Source organism: Lates calcarifer, linkage group LG10 (assembly GCF_001640805.2).
Source record: "Lates calcarifer isolate ASB-BC8 linkage group LG10, TLL_Latcal_v3, whole genome shotgun sequence".
Lineage (NCBI taxonomy): Eukaryota > Metazoa > Chordata > Actinopteri > Centropomidae > Lates > Lates calcarifer.
In genome coordinates this window covers 21,079,025-21,106,036 of record NC_066842.1, presented here as the reverse complement: position 1 = coordinate 21,106,036, position 27,012 = coordinate 21,079,025, and the positions used below count along the sequence as shown (strand labels likewise).

The 27,012-nt window shown below is 40.5% G+C and overlaps 4 protein-coding genes across 7 annotated transcripts in view; 3 read left to right on the top strand and 1 right to left on the bottom strand.

Moving 5' to 3' along the window:
- LOC108901858 (solute carrier family 45 member 3) overlaps positions 1–7,489 on the top strand; it is a 29,191-nt gene extending 21,702 nt beyond the window's left edge. For both annotated transcript variants that reach the window (XM_018703510.1, XM_018703511.2), the window contains exons 4-6: positions 113–776; positions 3,682–3,947; positions 4,038–7,489. In XM_018703510.1, the coding sequence (XP_018559026.1) occupies positions 113–776; positions 3,682–3,947; positions 4,038–4,481 (1,374 nt within the window). In that variant the 3' untranslated portion in view covers positions 4,482–7,489. The remainder of the gene's footprint in view (positions 1–112; positions 777–3,681; positions 3,948–4,037) is intronic.
- Positions 7,490–7,595: 106 nt separating this feature from the next.
- Positions 7,596–17,098, top strand: LOC108901862 (fibroblast growth factor 6). Of its 2 annotated transcripts, XR_001963969.2 has the most exons (4): positions 7,596–9,314; positions 9,948–10,051; positions 12,922–13,151; positions 13,345–17,098. XR_001963969.2 is itself a non-coding variant. In XM_018703518.2 (3 exons), the coding sequence occupies exons 1-3, from the start codon at positions 8,969–8,971 to the stop codon at positions 13,096–13,098; spliced, it is 627 nt and encodes a 208-aa protein (XP_018559034.1). In that variant the 5' UTR covers positions 7,596–8,968; the 3' UTR covers positions 13,099–17,098. The 2 variants fall into 2 exon arrangements, 1 of the variants encoding a protein (XP_018559034.1); XM_018703518.2 differs by having other exon boundaries at positions 12,922–17,098.
- Positions 17,099–18,730: 1,632 nt separating this feature from the next.
- On the top strand, positions 18,731–20,949 carry LOC108901861 (fibroblast growth factor 23). Of its 2 annotated transcripts, none has more exons than XM_018703517.2 (3): positions 18,731–18,959; positions 19,472–19,575; positions 19,693–20,949. In XM_018703517.2, exons 1-3 carry the CDS (start codon positions 18,812–18,814, stop codon positions 20,119–20,121), a joined length of 681 nt encoding a protein of 226 aa, XP_018559033.1. In that variant the 5' UTR covers positions 18,731–18,811; the 3' UTR covers positions 20,122–20,949. The 2 variants fall into 2 exon arrangements, with proteins under 2 accessions (XP_018559033.1, XP_018559032.1); XM_018703516.2 differs by having other exon boundaries at positions 18,732–19,025.
- A 390-nt stretch (positions 20,950–21,339) lies between these two features.
- On the bottom strand, positions 21,340–26,999 carry tigara (TP53 induced glycolysis regulatory phosphatase a). The gene is made up of 6 exons (XM_018703515.2): positions 26,550–26,999; positions 25,458–25,495; positions 25,166–25,287; positions 24,720–24,797; positions 24,503–24,613; positions 21,340–23,146 (listed from the first exon to the last, which is right to left on the bottom strand). The coding sequence occupies exons 1-6, from the start codon at positions 26,618–26,620 to the stop codon at positions 22,757–22,759; spliced, it is 810 nt and encodes a 269-aa protein (XP_018559031.1). The 5' UTR covers positions 26,621–26,999; the 3' UTR covers positions 21,340–22,756.
- Positions 27,000–27,012: the final 13 nt, after the last annotated feature.

Here is a 27,012-nt window from a genome sequence, read left to right as displayed (position 1 = left end):
TAGCATACCTGTTTATTGTTTGTGATTGTTGTTTTATTGAATACAGAGCAGACAAGACAATTGATTTTGTTTTCTACTGTGGTTATGGTTATGGTTATGCTTTTTGGTACAGGTGGGCTTCCTTATCCTTGGGGTGGGACTCCTTGACTTTTGTGGACAAGTGTGCTTCACACCGCTGGAGGCTCTTTTGTCTGACCTGTACCGGGACGAGGAGGACTGCGGCCAAGCCTTCGCCATGTTCTCCTTCATGGTCAGCTTGGGAGGATGTGTGGGTTATTTGCTACCTGCACTGGATTGGAGTCGAGGCCTACTCTCTGTTTACCTAGGAGGCCAGGCTGAGTGCCTCTTCTCTCTCCTCATCCTCATCTTTATCTCCAGCGTGCTCATCACCATGAAGGTGTCTGAGGAACCCTCATTTGCCAGCAGTGGCTTGGCCGGGTCTGGATCTATACTGGAGTCTGGGGCTGGTGCGATAGAGACTGGTCGGTGCGGTGTGCCGCGCTCATGCTGCTACCTGCTGAAGTGCAAGCTGAGGCTGCTGAAATCTGGTCCCCTGCTGTGCTTTCTGAGAACATGCTGGGCCATGACCCCGGCCATCTACAGGAGCTACTGCCATGTCCCACGAGTGATGAGGCAGCTGTGTGTGGCTCAGCTCTGCAGCTGGATGGCTGTCATGTCTTTTATGCTTTTTTACACAGACTTTGTGGGGGAAGGCCTCTACGAGGGCGTGCCCAGTGCATTACCAGGAAGTGTGTCCAGGCAGAGATATGAAGAAGGTCAGTTTTCCTCTTTGTACAATATATTGAAGATTTTGTTTTGTGAGCTTATTTCCTGTCTTTGAATGATCTCTTTCTAAATGTGTAGGTAGCTCGTTGTAGTATACACACTGGATATTATGCAATGGTGCGTTTTCATTATTCTCTACTCAGAGGGTGTTGAAATCACCAAAAGCAATCTTCATTACTGAGTAGGATGCCATATCTTGATCATTTCTTTACCTTCACCACCTGTCCACATAGCTGGGTTTAGGTCCATTGTGGCTGTGTTGTCTGCACTGTCACAGCTGGGCAGGATGCACTCACATTCCTCTGGCACAGGTGGAAGACAGAGACAGAGCCTATATTCCTGAATGCCTACATGCCTCCCTGCTGCCCTCATATTGGCTCCTGTCAAGTTATAGGACATACAGTCCACAGCAAAGACCAGTCTTTAACATAGACTCTGGTTCAAAACTTCAAATGAGATGATGAACATTTTGTGTAGTAATGCCACTGAACAAGTAACAAATCCTTTGGGTAAGTATGCTTAAGCTAATGTCAAGCCAATCCAAGAAATTTCAGGTGTTACTATTGTGCTTGGGAAATTGTAAACAAATATACAAATACATGCTCTTTATCCTTTCCTGTTCTGTAAATCACAGAGTTGTCACTAATCTTGCTAGACATTCTAAAGCAATGCAAATGCTTGGCTGTCTGATTCTACCTAAATATAACCTTTTAGGTTAGACAGTCTAAAGGCTGATAAACCTGAACAAATCAGTTGTGTTAGCGATGTAAGAGGGCCAGGCATACTAGGAGGATGTCTTTCTTTGGTGTATTTTATTAGACAGCGTCTGAGAAAGAACAGTAGATGGGAAGAATGAAGCTGAAGTAAACATGTGAGGAAGACCATCTTGCCCCATGTTGAGAAGTTGCAGATTTATTAACATAGCAGGCCATGCACGTGTTAAGTGTTTTAAGTCTCTTGTTTACTGTTCAGCCAGACCTCCTATCTTACATCCTATTTCACTCCCTTCTTTTGGCTTTCTTTTCATCTTTCTTTACTTAACTATGTACTTTTCAGCCCCCCCTCTCGTTTTATCAGTCCTTTCATCCTCTCATTTTCTAATCCTTTTGCTCAGCCTTTCTTTCTCTAACCATTCTCCCTCTTTCCTTTGACATTTTCATCCATCCATCCATCATCCATCCATCCATCCACATTCTTTTCTCCTCCCTCTTTCTCCCTCCCTACTTTGTTTACTTTTTACTTTCCCTCTGTCTCTGCTCTCTGTGCTTGCTGGACCGCAAGGAATGTCACACTCACAAAGAATTAATGTCAAGGAATTAGCACACAAAGAACATGTTCATTCAAGTCAGGTAAATGGCCAAAGCACACAATTTTGAGGTCTGTCTGAGTTGTGTTTGTTTAATTTGAAACACAGCGGATGTTATTAAATCACATCATTCAGACTGCAGATGTTCTGCTGCGTGTAGGTAGGTAATTTGTCTCTAGTTTCAGAGCTGCATGGACTTTTTGTACTTCAAAGACTACAATGCATAGTTGTTATCTATAGAGCTGGTTTTCCAGACACAGCCATATTCCCATCTCCTGTGCACAGATTCAGTAAATTCTGGCTCTGTCCCATATCTCAGTGGGCTTGAATTGCAGTCCTCATTAGCTTCTGTAGTGTTTGTAAAGTGGGCTCAGCAGCTTTGCTTTCCAGGAGTAATGTGATCCATGTACTCCTTTCACACAAGTGATTGTCTGCTCAGCTACTGAACTTCTGACCCACACAGAGAGCAAGCTGAAAGACCAGGCTGATAGCAGGCTGAAATAAATAACAGTCCAGACATGTAGTCAGTCCAGCTTCCGTGGATTAGTGCTTAAACTCAAAAACTTAACCAAGGGGTTAAGTAAATATGAAGATAAACAGGAAACATTATTAAAAATGGAGCAATTTTCCTATAGCCAACAAAATCCCACATTTGACAGCACATTTCTGAAATATCTCATTATTACTGAAAACTCTTGCATTCTGTCAATTTGGCAATGAAAATCTAATTTTCCATAATCATAAAAGGCTAAGTTCAAAGCGAGAATGCAAATTCTGCTAGAACCATACTGTATTGGAGAACTAAACACTCGGTTTATGTCATACTAAACAGAGGTTGCACATCACAGAATGCTGTCTTTACCTCTGGAGGTACTGATTGTTAGTTAAGTGCTACATACATTGTATTGTGAATCTAGCACCTTGCTTTTAGGGGTTTAGATTGTCTTGTAATGAGGGACAAGACATGGTACATCATTAGATTTAAAAACTTCCTCTAACTTGACTGTTAATGTGTTAATTTGGGAAATGAAAACCTTTTGATCCCGTGTAAATTAATCTAATTTTTACTGACTGTTTCTGACTGTTCCTGTGATGTTGTTTGAACTTTAAATTCCACCTTGGTCAGTTTGGTTCGACCTCATCCAAATTGGTTGTTGTCTGACTGGCTGACTGGGCCAGACATGGGCCAGAAGGCACATTGCCTCAGTAAACATGAACCAGCGTGTGTGTTGAGGATTTATCTAAGGTTAATGCTGTCTGTGATCATTCAAGTCAGTCACCCCAAACAGTGTTTTGCTGCTGGAGAGAGTTCTGTGAATGTCTTCCTGACCGGATCTGTGCCTGTGTGTTTATGGGCTTGAACAAACAGAGCTGTTCACACTGCATCACAGTTAAAAGTTAACTTACGGTTAGCTGTGGTTGAGCATGCGGTGTATTGGTCTCAAGATTGGACGATAGAGGGAAATGATTAGAGTTAATACAGAATCTCAGATAGTTTCTGTGCTGACAGCAAAATAGTAACAACAGTAGAGTTTTCTAACAATGGCAGTCACCCTTAAAGCTGTGAACTTCATTACTGTGGCTTTCAGGTATCCGTATGGGCAGTCTGGGCCTGTTCCTGCAGTGTGCTACCTCAACCTTCTTCTCCCTGGTCATGAGTCGTTTGGTTCGCCACTTTGGCTCACGATGGGTCTACCTGAGCAGTATGGTGAGCTTCACACTCTCTGCTTTGGTCATCTGTCTGTCCAAAAGTGTGCTCTTGGTCACTATAATGGCAGCTCTCACTGGGTATGCGTACGCCACGCTGCAGACTCTGCCTTACACCCTCACCTGCCATTACCACAAGGAGAAAGAGGTAAGTGCAGACCCAGTAACTTTATACACAAAGCTATGTGTTCACAAACTGTATCACTGATAAGCTGATTATTTTCTTGTTTCATTTCAGGTCTATATGCCAAAAAGGAAAACCAAAAGCATACATAAAAATGGTATCGCAACTAAGCGGGACTCTGTGTATTTGACTCCTGTGGAAGAGGAGGGTGGACTGAACCATAAAACGGGGGCTCCCTACGGGCAGGCCTTCTTCAGCCAGGACAGTTATGAGTATTACCCCAGCCCACACAGCCAGAACGGCTCATCTCACAGTTCTGGTGGCGCTGAACAGGAGGACCCAGAGTTGGGGTATGAAAAGCGCGGCGTAGGTTTGGACTTTGCCATCTTAGATAGCACCTTCCTCCTCTCTCAGGTTTTCCCCACCCTCTTCATGGGCATGATCGTTCAGTTCGCACAGTCTGTCACTGCCTACATCGCCTGCTCTGCCATCTTCGGTGCTGTTGCCATCTACCTGGCCAGTCAAATTGTCTTTGACCAAAAGGACCTCAAAAGCTGAGATTTAGGTGGGTAAGGATGTAGGAGTGATGGAATCATAAATAATCAATCAGTCATTCAGGTTCCATTGAACTCAGCAATGCACTACTGCTCCCAGAATGCCTTGCTCTACGACTGTGTGCTTGCTTTTATGAAAGCTCTATGTCAAGGAAATGATGTGTGTTTACCAGAATGTGGCAGGGTGCTAACAGGGAGGAAAAGGCCTGTGTTATCTGCCAATGCAGTTTCTGTGTTACATCAGAGATTGTTACCTGCCACATGAACACCCACTGTGTGCCCGGGACAGGTGTGTGGTACTCTGTGTACTGAATGCTATTGAATTCTATAGAAATCTCTCCGAAAACTTTTTGTCGCAACATCTTTCCTGTCCATTGTCTTTTTCCTCAGGTACCACCAAACAGATTTACTGTAGAACTCATCAACCTCAGATACAGAGCTACTAACCTTTTTATGTTTTTTTATGGTCCTGTCCACAGTTTTTAATGCTACAGTCTATTTTGTAGTGTTGACTTGTACAGACTCATCTGCAGCATCACTAAACCAGTCTGGAGACTGTTCATCATCTTGCTGAGGCCGTACATGGGTTTCCTCATAATGGCAAAATGAATAGATTAACGCATTGTTTCTACCTGTTGAGTTGGATCGTGGTACTTCTCCACCCAGGATGGAAAAATGCACTTAAAGGGGTACTCCAGTGATTTAGTATTACAACTCCATGTGGATTTGCAAGAGACTGAATGGTCAAAATATCTCTGTCTTTTTAGTCCCCCCAGCTGGACTGACTTAGAAAATGCTGGATCCTACATTTCCCATCATACAACTTAATATTGTCTGTCATTAGACCTTGTCCACTTGTGAAATGCAGTAATCATTCAAACTTCATGCCCCCAGTTCGTAACACAGGTTTTATGTCAAATATTTGAAATCTCAAGCCTAACTGAAGATAACCCTGCTGACATCACTATGACGTCATCAGGGTTATTTTCTCAGGCAAAGACGAAGCTCAGAGGACATTACACAATGACTTTGCTGGCTTAGAAGTACTCTCTGTGACAAGTAAACTGACCATTATGTGTAGAATTTGAGGAATAGCCCTTTAAAAATTCAGCTGTACTCTGACCATGTTTTGTGTCTCCCCACCCATCTAGTGTAATCTATGACTTGAACAGTTTTACTGCAAATATTTTGTATACAAATTTCCTGTACATCCCTATGGGACTTTAGTTATGCAACCTGTTGAGGTGAGGTTATCCACTGTGGTGGTTTAAGAATGAATTTGTTTACTGGAACTGGAATACTGCATCAAATGTCCACTGTCTAGATAATCAAGAGTAGTCGACTTTAGTGGACTGCTCAACCTGTCCAGCAATGCTTCTGATCAGGACAGCTGTCTCAGGTTAGTACCTTGTTTTAGTGTCCCATCCTGTCGTTATGCCACTGCTAAAATGCTTCCCCTGCTGCCTAACGCTCATGTTTTATTGCATTCTCAAACGACAATCTAGGACATCCAGATGGGCGTGTTGTGTAACGCTGTATGTAAACAGTAAACATGTAGGGGGATGTCTGATAGAGGCCCATTTCATAGCACCCATTCCTGAAAAGACCAAAAAAGCCATGCAGTAAATGGAAACATTTGGTTACTGAAAATGATGCGAGAGTAGGCACTGTATATTGATGGGCTGAAGGCCAAGCTGAGTTGAGGTGTGTGTGTGTGTGTGTGTGTGTGTGTGTGTGTAGTATAACACAGAGGACAGATGGTGAGAAAGAAAGCGGAGTAATATTTAAACGTGAGGCTAACAAAAAGTGATACAACTGGAGTGTGTGCAGTTTTTCACATTGGATATGATATACTGTATTGACTTAAGTCAATATGATGCTGTATGTTAAAATGTATTGTGGCCTTCAGTTTAGCTTTTCAAATTAGCCAGTTGGCGTAAACACCGTGCTTGTGTTGCAACTGGTAAGCAAGTTCATTTGAGCATATTGTGTCCAGGTTGTCTGATCCTACATGAGGGGTGATGACACAAATAGTCCTGAAGGATCTTATTGCCTGAGGTGCGCTCAGCATGAGAGAAGTAAAAACATCAGAGGATTTGTTTGTCATGTTGACATTACTGCTGAGCAGAATGCTTAAAAAGAACCGAATCATCCTTTTCACCCCAAAATGCGCAGGATATTATTGCCTAGCAGTAGCTGAAGTGTCAGAAAAAGGTTGTTTTACAAGTGCCTGTACATTTTTCAAAAATTCTTTGTACATATGTATTTATTTATTATGCTTTTATTACAAAATAGCACGTATTAAACTATTGTCCTCTTTGGCATCTTTCATAGGTGCAAGGGTGAAGGCTGTTTCTGTGAAAAAGATAAATTATTTGTATAGATGTGGTATAGAAGCATCCTCAAAGCTATAATTTATTTTTAACATTACCCTCATGATCCTGTAGCTTTGGTAACATCACAGAGTCTATTGCTGATGCCTGCTGTCAGTATGTATCAAATCAGCTGCAGATGAGTTTCCACCTGTGGTCATTATCTGTATAGCCTCAATCAGCTCAACATTTTATTCCTGTCCCACAACTCAGAAGCTTGATTTTTTTTTTTTTTCTTGTGCAGCTGGTGCAAACAAGAAACCTCATCATTTTGTCAATACTGCTTTATCTGGGTCTTATATAACCACTTGTTTCTTCTTATCCAAGATCTGTTATTTTGTTTAACAGATAAACACTACAAATACTCGCACTGTTTAGGTGGAGTTGTTTTCAGTCCCTGTTGCTCTAAACCAAATGTTTGATTTAAGATGAAAAAAGTGCCAATGTTCAGACTATGTCTTCATGTTCTGATGTGATTAATTCGTTTTTTAATCACTTTTTTCATTCACTTGTGTCATTGTCATAGTCATTCAGCCATAACTAAAAGTTGTATTTCCTTTTCGTTATAAATCAGATTGTGTATAAATATGCAGTTACCAAATAGATTTTATACAAAATAAAAGAACTGCATTGTCAATGAGATGTTGTTCTTGAGTAATTTTATGAAACAAATAGTCCTTCACATTTTTGAGAAGCTGGTATAGTATTGGTCATTACTTTATACAGTATTTTAACTTTAAAACGGAATATTACATAACAGGGATCGACAGATTTTGTTTAGATAATTGTTAATCGTTCAATCTGAAGTGCATTTTGATCAGTGTTCTGGAGGGTAAAATGTCCATGAAGCTTAATGCATTTTGGTCCACAGACACTGAGGAGGAGAGGCAGCTCGTGAGTGTCTGAGAAATAACTTGGAAATGGCGCCATCCTTTGGAAATCTTGAGCAACTGACGTGTGCATGATGTGAGACTGCTGGTGCGCAACTGCACTGGCCCCACTGACGCATGGGCATGCTGCTGGTGGCATTATCTATTACATGGAAAAGACGATAGGCTTTCATGTTGCAGGGAATGGCATGCTGACAATGTGTGCCATTTCATGACGGGCCTCTCCAGTTTGCTCTTCACAGTTCTCACGAATCCACCATGGGAAACGCACGGGTTACAGCGCACCTATAAAAATATGATACTTTATGAAAATGCCACTCTGGGCCGCCCAGCCGCGCAGTAAAGCTCGGGGGGTGGGTGGGGGACTCAGTGTCTTGCTCAAGGACACGTCAGCAGGGCGGATGCTGGGCGACACTGAGGTCTTGAACCCTGATCTTTGTGGCTGGGGAGCGGTGGACGCCCTCACCGGCTCCTGGTTTCAGCTGATACGTGATTTTAGGGTCAGAAAAACACAGATTCGCGAGGGAAAGTTCTTGAACGGCGCAGCAGAAGAAGTGGGACCACAAGAGCCCTGTCATTGCTCTCCGGTGACAAGTGGGCCTGTTTTTACACCTTCCTTCTAAATAAGGAAGCGGCCTGACAGACATATGACCACCGACCCAATTTGGGAGCAGCCCGAGTGCCCCATCGCGTCCCATGGCCGCTGAACGCCACCAATAAGCTTCCTCCCCTTCCAGTCCAGCAGTGACAGTAGGCTATTCCCCTCAACTCTCCACAGACTTGGTATTTTTCCTGCTGTCAGCACCCTCTCAACCCTTGTATTATCCCAGCGGTGAAGTCAGCATGATGTCATCTAGGGATGCGCTATCACTGGCAAGGTTGAAACAGGGTTTTTGGTGAGTGGTAAAGGATTTATTCTGAACTCTTACCGAGAGGGAGACAGAGAGGGAGAAAGAGAGAGAGAAAGAGAGAGTGTGTGTGAGAGAGAGAGGCGCGGAGGAGCTGCAAAACATGGTAATCACCACCACCAACATCACCATCACCATCACCTCCAGCTCTGCCGCGCACTCTCCCGTCTCCTCCTCTGCACCGGGGCTTGCGTTTCATGCCCAAAGCCCTGATCTGCGCTCCAAAAATAACCCTCAGCCAGCATGCCGAAGGAAGCAAAACAAGAAGAGCGGTATTTTTAGGGTCATTAATTTCGACCACGTGGTCCGAAGGTAAACCGGATGGCCGTTGCGCAAAGGTTCCTCGTCAGTATGTCCTGCGAGGCCGGCACGCCGCACTGGACGCTGACCGCGGCGGTTCTCCTGGGCTTTCTGCTGGGGATCGTGTCAGCGTACCCTTTACCGAGCAGCAGGACAAATGCAACTTTGCTGGAGAAACGATGGGAGACCCTCTTCTCCCGCTCTGTACTGGGGATCTCCGGGGAGAAACCGGAGCTGAACTGGGAGAGTGACTATCTGCTGGGCATCAAAAGAGTGCGGAGGCTCTACTGCAACGTGGGCATCGGGTTTCACCTTCAGATCCTCCCCGACGGCAGGATAAACGGTGTACATAATGAAAACCAGTACAGTGAGTTATACCTCCACCAATGTAATGCAATAGACATAAAAGAGAGGCAGAGTCAATAAGCATGGATCTGTGATGAGCAGGCTAGTGTATCCCCTCTATTAATTTGCATGATCATGTGTCATCCGACTCTGAGGGAGCATTGAATTTCTTCCACTGCAAAGACAAATCTATTAAAACAAGTATCCATCAGTACTGAACGCCCCCCCCCCCCCCCAACCCCCCTTCCTTCCTCACCCCCCTCTTTCCCAAGCTCAACCATGACATGAATGTATGGACGCTTTTAGACACAACTTATTTTTACGCAGCCCCTGTGAGGGCGGTCCAGAGACCAATAGCCGTGCACGTCAATGCAATTACAGCAATTATTGCAATAACCAGAATGCGCTTAATTGACACGCGCCTGGGATGCAAATGCAAGATGGGGTGAAAGATGCAGAACAAAGGCTCGGCATGCTGCGCAGCAATCTGCAAGGTTACACCCACGTAGACGCAGAGAGAGAGAGAGAGAGAGAGAGAGAGAGAGCGCACAATGCTACAGACGTCATGATATAACACTCAGTCAGCCAGGACCATTTTATTATTATTATTGTTATTATTATTTTACACTAATGTGATATTCTTTGTCCCGATCAGGTCTAATAGAAATCTCTACGGTGGAGAGAGGAGTGGTGAGCCTGTATGGGGTGAAGAGTGAGTTGTTTGTCGCAATGAACAGCCGTGGAAGGTTATACGGAACGGTAGGTATGCACAGTATTTCATTTATTGTCCTGCAACATTAGTTAACGGGGTCCTGAAAATAGGACGCAGTTGCAGCTTGATCCGCCTTTTTTTCTTTTTTTAAAATTTGCCTGTCATATTTTGGGATGGGACTCCTGCTCCATCTGCCAGCAGGGGGGCTGACAATTATGTGTTGCGAAATCAATATATTTTAATTTCATCAGGAATTTATAAAGCTCTATTTAAAGCAAGTGTGCTTGGCCTGGTGGCCTATGGGTAAATAATGATGAGGTTAACAGATGTAGGGTTTACAGATGCCTGTAATGTGGTCCTATGTGTATGTGCCTGTGTGTGTGTGTGTGTGTGTGTGCCTGTGCCTGTGTGTGAGGAGAGGGGAAAACCCCCTGAAGCAAAGAAACCTGTCAGCAGAGTTGGAAATCGATTTTAACTGCAAAGCGCTTATTTTGCAGCGCAGTGCTCATCACGCACATCTTAGAAGGCAAAAGGCTCCAGTCACCTACACCACCACCACCACCAACAGCAGCAGCAGCAGCCCCCACTAACTATCAAAAAAACAATTAGAAAAAATAGGAAATAATACAGTTGCATTTGAATTTAATTCTAACTGCATTTAATAAAGATGTTCGACAGAATAACATCTGTCTCCTACGTTTCCTGTCAGCATTACTCACAGCTTTATAATCACCAAACCAAAGTATCAAACATTATAAAACACGCTACTGTATGTTAATTAGGCACCTTGCATGGTCTGGAGGGCACCCCAAGAAAGCTCCTCAAGTCACCTCAAGGCAGAACACCTCCTTGATTTTACATGGGCATGCTGTATATTGTGTGTCTTACTCATAGAACTTCATCAGTATAACATTACTGCTGTAGATCCCAAACTGGAAAACACAGAAACTCAGCATCTAACACTGATGTAGATATATATCAGATAAAGGATTTTACACAAGCTATAAGAGCAACAACTACCTTAGACAGAAAGCATGGATGAAGTATTTCTCAGCATTGTTGTTTTTCTGACACTTATTTATTGTTTTATTCAACTGTGAGAATTTTCAGAGGAACAATAATGGGCTATAATGAAAACCAAAATTTAGTGCTCCATAAATTCCCAGTGTATTTTGTTAATTGAAGTTTCCAATGGCCTTAAATTCATAATGCTACTAAATGTTTTATTTGTTGTATATCTCTATCTTTTGATATATGAATTGCTGCTGGCAGTAGAAAACATTTTAGGTTTAGATGACAATACATTAAATAGGAAAGAGAGAACTGGCCCATATTAAATCCTAAACCTCAAATTTCACCTTTCAGTTAATACATATAAACATATAAAGCTAGTCACCTCACCATATATACTGTATATACTTTATATGTATTTATTTTTTCTCAGGGGCACTTTTAACTCCAATTCAAATCCTATACTTTGTGGCAGTCAAGCTTTCTTACACAACCATGTCTTGTTTTTTTTTCTTTTTATCTTGATGCTTTTATGAAAGTGTTTTTTTTTTTCAATTAATCTTGAACTTGATTTTTTTTTTTTTTATCGTCATCACAGACATAAGGTGTATTTGTAGAATCATTTGAGATAACCTTTAGAAGATGTGATTAGTTTGCCTTCAGAGCAATGACAGCTATTAATCTATAAATGTTCTTGGTGGTGGGGGGAGGAAACATTGTGTTTAGCAGAGCCCTGCTGACATGTGGCTGCTGGTTTGCCTGCTGTGGCCAACATATCTGACAGATAGAATGTGAGTCGGTTATCTGGTCATGAGTGATGAAGCGTTAGCTTGTGAGCAGGCTGATGATCTGATAAGAGATTGAATTAGACCACATGGTCTCTGACAGACTGTATTTGCTGCTGTACACTCAGCATAGCCAAGCAGTTGTATTGTTCTTTATGGTGGCAGATATGCAGTTATTCTTATATAAAAAGACTTTGTGTGGAAAATAGACACCAGTGTTACTCCTGTACCTGAAATCCTTCCTGATATTGTTTATTTTAGCTTCCTGCAATTGTAGTATTCAATTATATAGTTTGAATATTTCCTTAAGTGTTTAGTTTTAAAATGGTTAATTTAAAGTAATAGTTGTTTTTTTTGTTGAGAAATTAGAATTAGAATTAGAATTAGAATTAGAATTAGATGAGAAGTTTGATACCACCCTTATATCTGTCTGTTGAATATGAAGCTGGAGCCAGTAAGGATGTAACAATTCTGAAACTGAGACCATCTTGTATTGCAGTACAGAAAGATGAGCCTGTGTTCAAAAACCAAAGTGGAAAAATATCAGGTTGAGGTTTTATGTGCCGGCTTCTCATTAGTCAAATGAGATCTAACTGCTAGCTGTTTCCTCCTGCTTCCTGTCTTTATGTTAATCTAAGCTAACTGGCTGTAGGTTCATATTTAGCGTACAGACATGAGAGTGGTGCCTATCTTCTCATCTAGCCGTCAGCAAGAAAGCAAAACTGCACATTTTCCAATGTGTCAAACTATTCCTTTAAGTTCAGCATGTTTTTTTTTCTGTGAGAAAACCATCACTAGGTGAAAATTCCTTATGTTTGCTAAATAACTGTTGATTTAATGATTTGGCTTAGCTGTGCGTGACTACGTGAACACCTATTTTTTCAAGGAGAAAATACATTTTACTATTTAAGATCAGTCAGTGCTGCTGGGAGATTGAACAAAGAGAACTTGTCAAAATGTTAATTCATTGTTCCAATTGCTGTGTCTAATCTAAATATATCTTTATATTTTTGTGCATTGCTCAGAATCTTTTTAAAGAGCTTTTTAATGTTTTGTCATCAAAGTCTTTTTCTCAAGCCTTTCATTAAACTGCACACTGTCTGTGTCTTTGTCCTCTCCAGACAGTCTTCCATGACGAGTGCAAGTTCAAGGAGAGCTTGCTCCCAAACAACTACAACGCCTATGAGTCTCTGGTTTACAGAGGCTCCTACATAGCACTCAGCAAGCATGGCCGCGTGAAGAGAGGCAACAAGGCCACCACTGCCATGACTGTAACGCACTTCCTACCCCGAATATGATGAGCAAAAACTGGCAATAACAAACTTATTTGCACATGTGGAATATTTCCCAGGTAACATAAATACCGTATACATACGTACAAACACAAAAGACAAAATGGACTGTAAAAGAAAGAAATACAACTATATCTGATAATATTTATTCAAACTTTATATGTATATTTGGGTAGCTTACTTTGTATTAGAAAATTATGGAAATGCCATTCTTTGCTGCTTTTATGATTTTCATCATTTTGTGATATGAAGGGGATGGAGAGGCATCATTTGTCCCCTCAGTTTTTATGGGTGCTTGCTGGAATTGGCCGAGTCCTTGCCCTGTCGGTGGATGACGGTTCATCCTTTTGGAAATGAAATGGATACGTTATTACCTCAAAGCACCATATCCTGAGAAGAGGAGGAGGAAAAAAAAGAGAAACGTGCGCATGAAATTTCTCCAGAGTTATGTTTCCTTGAAAATGTTTTTGTCGTCATCTGTTAAGGACTTGGACATTTCCCATTCGCTATGTTCGACTGTGTCTGTCACTGTCAGGGCAACTAGAGCACTTGCAAATATGGTGGTGGTTTTTCTTGCTTTGTCATGAGGCGGCGGTGCCTTGGATTCCTACGTGCAGCCCCCTTACCCTTGCATGCGAGAAACGTGGTGCTCAAGTCAGAAATAGGAATGAAACGCAAGTCATCACTCCCCTCAGACACCACCGGCCCAATTCCTAGAGGGCCAGAGGTTTCTCCACTTTATTTTCTTTCCATAATTAGATCAATTAAGTAATTGAGACTCTATGCTGCACAGGACCCAGTGGAGCCTCTTGTTAATATGGAAAGCTAGATTTAGAGTTAGCATTCAACTCCCCCCCCCTATCATGTCCAAGGGAGCTTTGACAATCCCAGGTTTTACTTTCACAAATTTTGTAGCCAGATCATCAGGCCAGGTTGAGTGTGAGTGTGTACTGTATGTATGCGGAATTGTTAAGTTTGAGAGCTGCTAAATTTGAGAGGGAATTTTTTGTTCTTGATTGTGGGTGGTCAAGGGGGCATCTGTGTAGCTGAATATCATAGACCAGACACTATGAAGCAAAATGTCCTTCATTTCTGTTTGCTTTATGTTGTGTTTTACCCCTGTTCAAACTGAATTGGTGCCTCTGGTCTGTAGATTATACTTTGTTGATGGTTCACACTAATTTATTCAATTTGTTTTGAAAATGTTGACTTTATAGCAAAAGTGATGACAGGAGCTTTTTGACTTTCACACTGGTTTGATGATATCTGGCACTTACAATAATGTGCTTATGCAGAAATGAGTGGAGTTACAGTGGGATGTCATTGATTAGTCAGTTCACTGTAAATATGATGGTCTACTGTATTAATTTAAAAGAGTGTAAATACTCCAGTATGTTTTAGAGAGAGCTGGAATGGCGTCAGAGTTCATGATCTTGGGATTTGTGAACAATACTTCAGGTAACTCAGTCTGTCTGATGTTTAAATGATGGTTGTGCTTATTGATCGCATATTTCTAAGCTATTTATGCATTATTCAGATTGGTCACTGTGTGTATGGCTTCTTATGAAAAAAGAAAAATGAGCAATGTTGCAAAAAGCAGTGAACCAAAGGGTTATGTTGAGATGTTCATTCAGGCTCTGTGTATGCAGCATACCATACTTGAATTCAACAACTGCTTGCGCTTCTCTTTCAGATACTGTAGTTTTCCTATTGTGTAGATGAGGGGGAAAAGGGAGAAGGACAAAGAGCTGGCAAAGTTGTTGATAGCAATGATGTACAGACGAGTTGGGATTCTGCATGTGGCACTGGTTGTTTGTTTAACTTGGCAAGGATGTGGACAATGTGGGGTAAAATACCTGAGCATAAGACTGGGGGGCCCCTCGCCTGTTGATGTCAGACTGGACACTCAGTGTAGGGCCCTGGGATTCTTGTCCCATCCATCTGAGCCACTTTTGTACCAAGGTCGAAGATGTAGGCTTTCTGTCCTCTGTGTTACTGATGTAGGTGTGTTTTCTGGTCCATCTCAATGACTTTTACCTTACTGTTTTACAACGCTCTGCAGCTGTGTGGCTATTTCTTGACAAGAGTAACTGTCTTGTAATGAATGCAATGAAGTCTTTTTAATGCTGTAAGGAGGTGCAACTGATCTCAACTTTTAGTGATTTTGAAATCTGTACTTGACTTGCAATATTCTTTAAGTAGCAAACTACCAGTCAGGCCCGCTTGGTGAAATATGATTTCAAGAAAGTAGCAAGGCTCTTAAGCTATATCATATCATATTTTACCTCATGCCCTCGCTAACATTACTGTAACGTACTGTGAGCAGTGGTTTACGCGCCCTTTAAGCTCCAGCTTCTGTCTAGTAGCAGAGACGAATGTGCAGTTCTGGTCAGAGTGTGTATGATTGTATGTATGTGAGTGTGTGCGTGTGTGTGTCCGACTGAGCACGCTCCTGTCATGTTCTGTTTCTGCCAAAGCGACAGTAGAGATGGTATCAGATCAATTTACCTTGAGTCAGGAATAACAGGGCATTGTCTGACTGTGCAAGCTGATGTACTGTACTCTCCTCACAGGAGATGATAAAGACGAGAGGGATAGGAAAAGTAACACAGAGGCTACTGAGGGACGTCTGTCAAGAGAAGGCACTAAGTGTGGTTTGAGCTGGTAGTGAATGTAGCAAAAGGCCACATAAAAAAAAAGAATCAAATGCTTCCAGGAAAGGGACACTTAGATTAACAGGCAGACTGAATACTGTGATCCAAGAGAGCTACTTGACACTACCAGGATGTCATGTTTAATGTTTTTGAATATGGACACCATTGATAATTGTGTTTGGGGGATTTTGCCTTGAGCATCTCATCACTCATTTTGACTGATCAGCCTTTATCATATCACTATGATCAGAAAATGATCGATTGTAGCTTTTTCTGGGCTGATTTCACGGCAGTAATGAGTTAGTTGGAGAGGTATTTTGGCTAATTTGTCAAAATATTAAAAAGGTGCAATTGTTTTTTTTTAATGGAGTGCAATTTACTGAGCAGGTGGAAGATGCTGTTTTCCCTTACTACGCTGTCATCAAAACAAGCTGACATGCAAAATCAAAAGTACTTGTTTTTGATGTCAATTTTTATGTTGATTACTGTATGTTTATTTTTGATTTATTATGGTATGTTTCAGAGGACATTGTCAGCACAATGTTTTGAGTGATAGAATGGGAACTGCAAAGTTTCAATGGCTCCTCAAGCTGTAAGAGACATGTGATAAGTTGATGCTGTGGGAAATTAACTTGATATTGTTTACACCTAAAGCAACTTAGCTCGGTGTTAGGTTTCCAAAGCTTGAGAACTGAAAGTCTAATGGAAATATGACCCTGTTACAAGTTCTACAACTTTTGCATGATGTTATTTCCAGGCAGAAAAGGTTGTATGATATAGCAGTAACTGAGGAAAGGTAGTTAATGGTTAAGAAAAGTATCATCTTTCAACATTAACCTATACTTCCTTAATTCCCCAGTATGTATCTGGAGTTCTGAATGGACTAGGTATGTGTTACCCCTTTGATTAAGGATCCAGTGTCTGGATTTTGCCATTGTGCTTAGCATACCTGTTCAGCTGGTTTTAAAATGTGTTGGTTCACAGGGAACTGGAGGTCTGTGGGAGGATCTGGGATCAGACTTATGTGTGTGTGTGTGTCCCTGTGTGCCAGCAGCCTTTGTGTTTCTCTCTCAGTTTTCTATTCCTGCACTGAGGGGAGAGTGCTTCCTCTGAGTCCCCCTCCTCTTTTTTAACATATACCTCACCTTCTGCCTTAGTTCCGATTATTGAAATGATTGTAAATTAGTTTGAAACAACAGACTTCTCCAATCATTTGTTTCTGAAAAAATATGATGACGAGTAAGTAAAATACTATATTACAAATGGTTTTCCTTTTATTTTTGTACGTATGTGCTGTGCACAGCAGTCAACTGTATTCCTGAGACGATAATAAAAGATGTTTTGTAAAAGCTGTTGTGATTGAATACTTTTGAGTTGCATGTTTGATGTACTCTTCATGGTTCTTGACCTTGAATGACACAGATTTGACATTAAAAGAGCTGGGAGAGAAACTATGAGTGCCAGTGAAAACATTAAATTTTAAACCAAAGTCTCACTCAGTCACTAACCATTAATCGGTATGTGGCACCCTCTTCTGGTGAAGCTTGACAACAGACATAAGGGCAACATTTGACAGATATTAAAGTAAATGTAGCTGAAAATAAACTGAAACTCAAACAGAACTTGAGCAGATTGTGGTATCATGTTTTTTTTTCTTTTTTTTTTGCTAGGTTCTACCTGTAATAATATTCCTGCACATAACTGTAAATTGACACCAATAGAGACACTCTAGAGACAGTGTTCCCTTGGTACAATTCCAATGTACTCATTTTAATTAAATGCCAAAGTAGCATAACATATAGAACATTTTAGTCTGTTTTTAGCACTGAATTACACAGTTCTGTCCAGGAAAGTTTCAAGATATTATTTGAAAATAGGAGATCTGTAAAAAAAAAAAAGTGGTAACCTATATTGCAGTTACTGCTTAATGACCTCATCAAAAAAAAAAAAGGTCACTGAGTCCTTGAGTATTACCTCAAACTGTTCTCTACAGTGCAATATTCCTTCAGGGGCCCCATATTTTCTAGTTATGTCTCTACTCATTAATATGTGCTGCACTTACCTTTTCACAGCTGCTCTAAATATTGCTTAGAGTTTAAAATACAGACCATTACAAGTTGCCCCAACAACTTTTCATAAATGTGTCAATAACAGTGTATAAACATCATTATATAACAACTGAATTCTTTACCTGGATATTGTTACTGTGGTGAAAAACCTTGGATCTGTAAATATCAACTTTTCAGGGACATCACACACAGGTGCCCAAGGAATTAACAATTTTTTGTGGATACAAAGCTTTCTAACAACAGATACAGGGTGTGCTCACTTAACAGGAAATGAGAGGCTATGGCAGTGTGCACAGTTAATTACTGAGCAAGGAATGAGTCAATCACGTTGGATTTCAGTTAACACACTGACCCAACAAAATGAAATCTTCATTACATGCCAGTGAGTCATGCCTGAAATGTAAAGTTATACATGACTTATTTTGGCCTGTGGTCTTGTTTGGGGTTTACCAATTTAAAGAAACTTCAATGAATGACGTCAAACAAGAGCTATAGGTGTAGTTTGGGAAGCCTGATATTCTTACCCCACTTCTTTTTCTTGATCAGAGTTGTCATTGGCACAGATGAGTTGAATTCGTGAAAGCTGAATCGCCATCTCCATCATCTTTTCACATCTCTTGCTGTCTCTTCATCCTCTCCTCTTCTCCAGCTGTGACTGTTACATCTGAACAAAGGGTAGACTAAATTATGCTTCCATCTTAGCAGAAAAAAAAATTATGCTGAGGCACTGTCATTCAGAGCAATAAAATTATGGCTTCCCTCATTTTAAGAAAATTGTATCTTGTCAGTTACAGTCTACAAAAATTCCATCTAGACAACCCTTAACCATGGAAAAACAGGCAGGCTTTGAGTCATTTTGGTAAATGAGTTAGCCAGTTTATCGACCTTCTGTTTAAATAGACCGGTTGGACTTTCTCCTCCTCCATTAGCTGCCCCCACATCATCCTGAACAGTTGCACTGCTAGAGTAAAGAGAGCACAGCATCCCCCATTGATCATGCAACCGGCTTTCTTCTCACTCATTCTGACTGCCATACATGTGTCTGTACTGGTGGATTGTAGACCAAGGCTCCAGGACCCAGAGCGACTACCACAAAATCAGCGGAGCAGCTCCTACACAGGAGCACATGGAGATACATCTGCTGGTATGGGACGTTTTTACTTGGAACTGAGTGGGTCAATGAAAAGGGGCATTCACAGACACTTTCTAGGTAAATCTTCCTATATCCACACAAACATAATCTAAGCTTACAAAGGATTTCATTAATCTCACAAAATAAGACCTATTGAATACTAAATGCAACATTTTTTGTCCAGTTTTGTTCATTTCATTACGTTTAATACCATGCTTTACATATATGTCATAAATCGCAAAAAAAGCATTTGTACATGAAGATTTAAGTTTTGAAATGCATTTTGCATGGAATTCGTTCTGAATACACTAGCAAATATATGTTGCAAATATATGTTTAGATGTCCATAGCATATTTTGCATGTCATCTATACAAACAAACAAGATTTTTGGCAGCTAAGGAGTGTTCATTTTCAAACTTTCTACAACTATTCTAAAAATACTACGTATGAAATCAATTATCAAATTACAATATTATTTTCTTCTATAACTGACAGTGGCCTGTTTGAATCTGTTTTCTTACAGTTGTTTTGCCAGTACGAACAGATACAGGCAACTTTGTGTCAATATTTGATTTGAGAAGAAAACGGTTTGTCTGTATGGCTTCAAACGGAGAACTGTACGTCTCTGTGAGTATTATATTTTTTCTAAAAACTTAATTTGAATAAAGTCAGGAAATTACTGCAGGGGAAAAGAGTGATGAGATATAAACATTTTGTATTTGTCTGCTTTTTTAAATCAAACAGGCCAAAAAGGACAAAGAAGATTGCCTCTTCCAGCGCATCTGGTTAAATCTGGTGAACCATCATGACATATTTTACTCTACAAGTGGGGGCCGGCTGCTTGAATTGAAGGGAGCTGAACTGCGAAGCGTTCACCAGGAGCCACCTGAACCCTCCTCAGCAATGCTGGAGAGGTTCCTGGGTCCCTACGTAAGGAGACAGAGGAGGAGTGAGGAGGTGAACCCCTCTGATCCTTTAAGATCACATTCACATCCCTCGCACTCTGCCAAAGATCAGAAGGATACATCACATAAGCAGCCTGAGCAGGACCAGGCTGGTGCCGTGTCCAAAGAGACTATCACCTCCTGTGACGACCCCTTGCGGGTCTTACAGCCCAATGGCCCCGTCAGTCCTGTCAAGACTAATATTGCAGACCGAGCAGAACAAGACTAAGATACTCAACTTGGGTTTATTAAATGAAAAGTCAAGACGGCAGTGCAAGTCTATGTTTGTTCTGAAAACTCACTTTATGTTTGACTGCTTGGTGGATGTACAGCAGGTAACTGTACAATACCTTGTCATACATTTGTCAACTGACAGTATCAGTAAGAGCCAGAGAATGACTTACAAAGGACCGGTAGACTCAGGCTGACATTAGAGGCTGGTTTGTTATTGTCTGAGGTCACATGAAAGAATTAAATATTTTACAACAGAAAGCATTTTATAAAAATCCTTGAATTAGATTTTTCAGAACTTATTTTTATGGAACTACTACTCTAGGTATTGTACCCATAAACCTTGTTACATCACAACAGTTTGTGCAGATCTTCTGTTTGAATAGCAGATGAAGGATAAGTTTGGCGACATTTGACATAATCATGGGGCAAGTTTGGTCCAGCGTCCTGTAGTCCTTTAACCTCCTTTGTCAGTTAAATTTTAAACCTTGCGCCACATGTGGCAATGTTTGTTTAGCATATGTAAGAATGTGTAATCTTTAAGTAATTATGAATATTTATAGATACATTCATTGAAAAACAAAAACAACAAAAATCATCCAGTGCATACTGATGTTATTGGAAAAAAAAAAAATCCATTTGCCATTGCAGCCATTCATTAACAGGATCAAATTATGTCAGGTGCCGGACACCAAGAGTCACAGCAATAAAAAAAGTATTTATTTATTGAAATGTGTTAAATGACCTGCTGCCTAGTCTACTGTTTTATTATTTATATATTTCATGTTGTTTATTTCTGATGTGGAATAATAAATGGTAAATATTCTGTGTATTGTCTGTCTATTAATTGTTTAGTTGGAGTCTAAAAAGTCCAGATAGTGATTTCACAGACGTCTGAAACCTATAGGCTATCTGCATGAGAGGAACAGTATGAGGAGGCATGAAGGAGTGACCTATGACACAGACAAACTGGAATTGCACCCATTAGTCCCAGCACTCAACAGAAGCCCCTCTGGGCACAGCTCCATGCAAGACTCTTTCTTTAGTCCTTGTTTACACAACCACTTATATGTCAACTGATCACCAATAAAAGTAGCTTCCTTTGTAGCAAATCATTGCACACTGAAGGAAAAATAGGAACTAGAAATAAATGTGGGTCATGTGTCCCTCCCTCTCCTCTGATGTTCACATTTTCAGTTGAAGTCCAAGTCCAAAATACCAATAAATGCCTTCTTAAAGTTTGTTATCAACATTACAGTTTGCCACGAATCATGAAGTATTTGAATCATTGAAGATTTACGTTAACATTTACAAAGGTCCTGGCCACATTATGAGAGCTGTACAAAACTTACTAGAACAACAAAAAAAAAAAAGCTGCTGTACAATCTTTTGCCCATTGACCAATCGTTAACCAAGGAGAGACCACAAAAATCACATGATCATTATGCACACAAACTACTGGTTTTGTAACTGGTAAATATTAGTTCTGTACGAAATAAATGTAGACAGTATACTGTACTAGAAATGAAGGAGCATGCTCACTGAAATGAAAATATTCTTAGCTTGACAGGTCTCAGAATCAAAGTATAAAGTCAAAAATAACGTCATGCAAAGACAAACAAAATGAGAACCAGCAGAGACTGAATGTATCAGAAATCTTCTCTTCAAGAAAGACACTACATTGCTCATGTTTGACATTGTAAAGTGTTTTCAATCACAAAACCCCAATGACAACAGCCACTGAATCTGTAAAATATCTTTCCATACAAACTATTTCAGTAGTCACATACTGCTCATTCTCCTGATGGTACAGTGTGGTATTAAAGAGTTCTATGCTGTTCTACTATAAATACATTTTACATTGAGAGAAGAGTGGAAAACTGCAGGAGAGAGTACAACACATGAGGTCTTAGCATGCGTTTGTCCTTGTTGACCAAAATGTTCATTCACAACAATAGAAAAGTCACTGATTTCCAAAAAGTCAACATTGCTGCAGTTCTCTATGAACTCCTGGAGGATAAAAATAGCAAGAAAGACTCATTAGAGCACAAAGCTAACTACTTTTACAGTAATGAACAACCAGACAGTGACAAAGTAATGATGACATTGCCCTGCAACACAAACTATCTACCTGAGGTTAAATGAAGGTGCTCAACCAGCATTCAGGTCTGGAATATAAAACATACAATGTGCTGTAGGCCACAATATGTTTTAATAATGAAGATTCATTATATATTTCATATCTAGGTCATTTTAAACTGGAATTCTGAATTAAATTAATGCAATCATTTTAAAGATACTGCCGCTGGTAAACTATACAGTAATTAACAATACCTAATACTTGACCTAAGATTGTTTTCTTTGATAATTTCAATGTCAAAACATACTTATAATGAACAACTAGAAAAAACTGTTTGTCCAGTGATTTCAAAATCTGAATGAATTACATTGTGAGGTAACTGTCAAATGAAAAATAAATAAACTTTTTAAAATACTCATTTAAACTGTAAACTTTCAGTACTATGTCTCAGCAGTCTTTTCTTGTCACTTTCATCTCCCACTGTCTCTAAGCTGTCTCGTATACGTCCTTCAAAATCTCTGTCTTCCTTCCCGTCATCTAGCTCTCTCTGCTCCTACTGTTTAACATGGTCCCCCCTGTGGATGAACAAACAGCAGATCCCTGACAGTTTGAACCTGTCATCCTCTTTTCTAAGGGTTAGTATAAACCGACAGAGACCTGTGTTAGGGCTTAAAGAGAACATGTGCGCTTTGTCAGAACCCTGAGGCAAAGAACAATGTAACTCCTCCACAAAGTAGCGCACAGCCACACACATGTAGGCTCCGTGGGAGACAACCAAAGCATGGACCGGGACACCCCTAACCCCATCGTCTGGGTTCCCCTCCACAGGAGATGACTCTGGTGGATCAGATGAGGAGGCTTTGTCCTCCCCTTGGAGGTGCCAGTGTTCATTCCCAATTTGCTGGAGCATTTTCTCCATAAACTCTTTGACCCGTTCCTTCACCTGAACAGAGCAAAATTCTGTTATAAATTACTCCCTGCTTCCCTTTTCTTTTCTTGCTACACCAACATATACAATGTGGAAGTGTGATTACATGCAACTGTGAGGGATAAAAGTTAAAGCTTGTTGTATTCAAAACAACACAATGTGGTCAGAACTGTTCCCATCAGAAACACACATGCCAACTCTAGTTTAATTTTGACGCAACAACCTGTAACTTGTTTAGAAAAGCAGAGGTGTGTTAGCCTCTCTCTGCCACGGATTGGGGCAATCTGTGCTTACGTCAAATCTATCTTTGTATATCTGCATCATCATCATGTGCTGGTCATGTACTGGGTTGGACCAGAGTTAACGTCCAAGCCAGGATCTAATAAATGAAGCCTGACGAGGTATCTTTGAAATAGAACATCCTTCCTTTCTCCCCCCGCCCCCCACTGTCCTCCCACACAGCCTTTAACACAAATAACACAAAGCTAAGTGGTGACTTTTTAATCAGGGTCAGTGACGAACACTCTGCAGTTGTTTGACAGTAGATGGGCATGTACTTTGACCCCTCTGATTCACACCAAGTGCTCAGGCAGATACATAAGAAACACAATTCTGTAGATGCAAAGAGGCCGTGACATAGCAGGTTACACCCTGGCAGAGAAAGTGGTTGACTGAGGAGATGGGTGTTTTCTGCCACCTAGTGGTACTAAATGTACACTGCATCAGGGCACTGTGGCTATATACATGACTGGTGGTCAACGTGCATTGAGATTTAACTGTATCATTCCTACAGATGCAAAAGATTAGAGTCCCTCTTTCAAAAAGCCTTGGATGCTGAAATGATATTCGTGAGCTTAAGGCAGAAAGTGTTCTGGCTGTGCAATTAGTTTTAGTTTTAGATGCCAAGTTCTCCACTTCTGAACCCTCTGCTTCCAGCCTAACACAGTGGAATTTTATTTGTGCCCCAAAAACACTGAAAAACTACACCTGAAAAAACTAAATAGCACACATCACGTCTCCAGAAACAATGTCCTACATGGCTATGTACTTCCAAAGAAAGACAGAAAATCCGTATTTTAGTAAATAAGTCTCAAAACAGGCTTTTATCAAACACCATTATCTAATAGCTATTTGCTTTTAATCTTCATGCAAAGATGTAGTATTTCAAATTCATTCAAGTCATTTGTAGTTTCCAGCACAAAATTATTAAGATTAGCGTTTTAAAACATGTATATCGGTATGAAATGTAGCAAGGTAATAAATAAAACATTTCTTTAGTACAGTACTGTTGGTATTATGTGCAGAGTGTGATCTTAATTGAAGCAATTTTGTGAAAATATCACAACTAGCAATGGACGGGACCAGCCTCACCTGCTCCTGAGTCTCCCCCCCTGGAGGGGTGAAGCCTGGAAATGACCGACCGGCTGCCTTGGCCATCTCTTTCACATCCTGCACTCGTCCACCCTCTGCTATTCCAAAGCTCTGAAAAACAAGCCATGCATTAATAAGTCAATACAGATTAAGAAAATGTTTTAGTTTGGAAATATTTAGTTATATGGTTATAACATCACACAGAAGAATTACTCACTATCTCTTTAAGTAAAGGGTCAGATGCCATTTGTAGTTCAGAACAGCTGTTGTTGTGTTTCATTATTGTTTCAGCAGTCTGGAAGAAAAAAAATACAATAATCTCAACACATACAGAGAGACTGTATAACTTTAAAGTAATCCATAAAGTTTATATTTTTCTCAGGTGTGAGCTCTTTTGTCTGAAGAAATTGGTTAGTGTTTTTTATGACTCATACTTGCCCCTGCTAATTACCACCCTATGATTAATACTGCTCACAGAGCCCACATCACAAAGTGAAATGATATGAAAATAAAGTCAGAAAAAAATTATTCATTGTGTATTTAAAAAACTGTGGTGTATTTCCATTACATATAATCATAAGGTAACATAAATAAATCAAACAAAATTTTAATTTATTTTCAAGACTCGTAGCTTACTCCAACTGCAAAACTACAGCATAGTACCTGCTGGGCCCGTAGCATATCACTGACAAACACATTGCTGAACTTGACATCTTTCAGATACCGGCCTGCAGCCTCAGCCTGCTGCAGCCCAATCTCAGACAGAGGTGCATCTATAGCCTGGCCTGGGTGGAGGAAGAGGGAAAGATGAATAAGATGTAGAGAAAACAAGGAGGAGGAGAGAGAAGAAAGAAAGAAAGAAAGAAAGAAAGAAAGAGAGAGACAGAGAGAGAGAGAGGGAGAGAGCGAGAGAGAGAGAGAATAATTGATCTGATCTAAAGGAATCATACTCTACCTTGTAGTAGGCCTTCTTTGTTGTACTGTGTTTCCCCACTGCAGGAAATACATGATTTATCAATGCCCAAGTGCAGGAGCTAATATCATCAACAGATTAGTTAAAGACGCTCAATGAGTTTACTGTTCAACTGTCACAAATCTGATTTCATATGTATGAGGATATATGCAGGGTTGATGTTCAAACCTGGCTCCTGGTTGTAGAAACAACAACAACAACGATATACATATATTAAGAGAAAAGCAGAAAGTCTTTACTTTTAAAGAGGCTAGCACTAAAAAATGCTTGCATTTTTGCTTGATAATTACTAAATGACTGTCAAAATGTTTGCAGATACTTAATTAAAATTAATTTTCCATCAGCTGACTTAATCATTTGAGCTTGTGTCATCCATTTCATACAATGTCTTTTGAAATGTAGTTTTATTTTTATAATTTATCAAGTGATGTGTAGCCTTTTGGAAGAGGAGTTTTATTTAGTCTGAATGCTGCAGTTTCTACACTATAAAGTCAAGTTTTAATGACAGAACTGCCTACTGACATTACACCAGGCGGAGAAGACTTGGGCTAGATGATTCATTCATTGCTCTGGTGGTCATTATAAGGCACTGTAGTGTCAGCAGGACACACGTACTAAATGCCCATGAAATAGACTGGGGGAGCTAAGCCACACGGCTGAACAAGTGTCATGAATCCCTCCTAGCTGCCTCTGAAACTGTCCTTGTTTACAGCTAGCTATGACGCTTCAACTACCCAATGTGTGTTAATGTTGGTACAAGATCATCAAGATCTCTTGTACCGGTCAGTAATATACTAGATAACAACAGTTCGAGTAGCATAGGACCTATCGAGCTACAGCTAAAGAAATGCGGACCACAGACTTGTCTTGTAATTAGTTTTAAATAACTTACAGACTACACGAGTTTGTTTAGCATGTTTGCTATTTCTTTTCCACACAAACATAGTCAGGTCCACAGAAAAAGACCATGAACTGCACAGAAATGGAAGCGACGAGCAGTCACCACCCGGCACTTCTACGGTAAACACAACGTATTTATCATAAACATTAAACATCAATGTCAAATTTGCTTACTGTCGTACAAGGGTTAGCCCAAATCTTAGCGCTTTCATGCTCTGGAACTTAACGACTGAGTACCAACGCATTTACTGTCCGGTGGTTTAAAAACCGCCCTGAAGACGACCGACAGTAGCGTCTCACGTCTCCAGAAAAATTCAAGTTGCCGCACAGAAACATGGACCACTGCGATCAGTCAACAGTGTTAGGACGAACGCATTGCTTTCTCAAGCGGTCAAACTGATAGCCATAAATTGTTACGGTAAAATTTCATTTTAAAGGACATTATTTCCTCGGAAATCAGGTTGAACCCGAATCATCCACAGAAATACTCTAAAATCCGCTGCAGACTTGAACGCTTCACATCAGCCCCTCTGATTGGCTGAATAAAGTTCTGAACAGTCTACATACCTGCTATCCATTAATAGGTATAATTCAACCAATTCACTACAGACTAAGAGTATTTATTGCCATCGATTTG

Excerpts from the sequence above, each read along its gene's own strand:
- LOC108901862 (XM_018703518.2), top strand. The coding sequence starts at position 8,969 with ATGGCCGTTGCGCAAAGGTTCCTCGTCAGTATGTCCTGCGAGGCCGGC. Across the intron at positions 9,315-9,947 it reads ACATAATGAAAACCAGTACA|GTCTAATAGAAATCTCTACG; the intron begins GTGAGTTATACC and ends TGTCCCGATCAG. Across the intron at positions 10,052-12,921 it reads GTGGAAGGTTATACGGAACG|ACAGTCTTCCATGACGAGTG; the intron begins GTAGGTATGCAC and ends TGTCCTCTCCAG.
- LOC108901861 (XM_018703516.2), top strand. The coding sequence starts at position 18,812 with ATGCAACCGGCTTTCTTCTCACTCATTCTGACTGCCATACATGTGTCT. Across the intron at positions 19,026-19,471 it reads CATTCACAGACACTTTCTAG|TTGTTTTGCCAGTACGAACA; the intron begins GTAAATCTTCCT and ends GTTTTCTTACAG. Across the intron at positions 19,576-19,692 it reads ACGGAGAACTGTACGTCTCT|GCCAAAAAGGACAAAGAAGA; the intron begins GTGAGTATTATA and ends TAAATCAAACAG.
- tigara (XM_018703515.2), bottom strand. The coding sequence starts at position 26,620 with ATGCGTTGGTACTCAGTCGTTAAGTTCCAGAGCATGAAAGCGCTAAGA. Across the intron at positions 25,496-26,549 it reads GGGCTAACCCTTGTACGACA|TGGGGAAACACAGTACAACA; the intron begins GTAAGCAAATTT and ends TATTTCCTGCAG. Across the intron at positions 25,288-25,457 it reads CAAAGAAGGCCTACTACAAG|GCCAGGCTATAGATGCACCT; the intron begins GTAGAGTATGAT and ends TCCTCCACCCAG.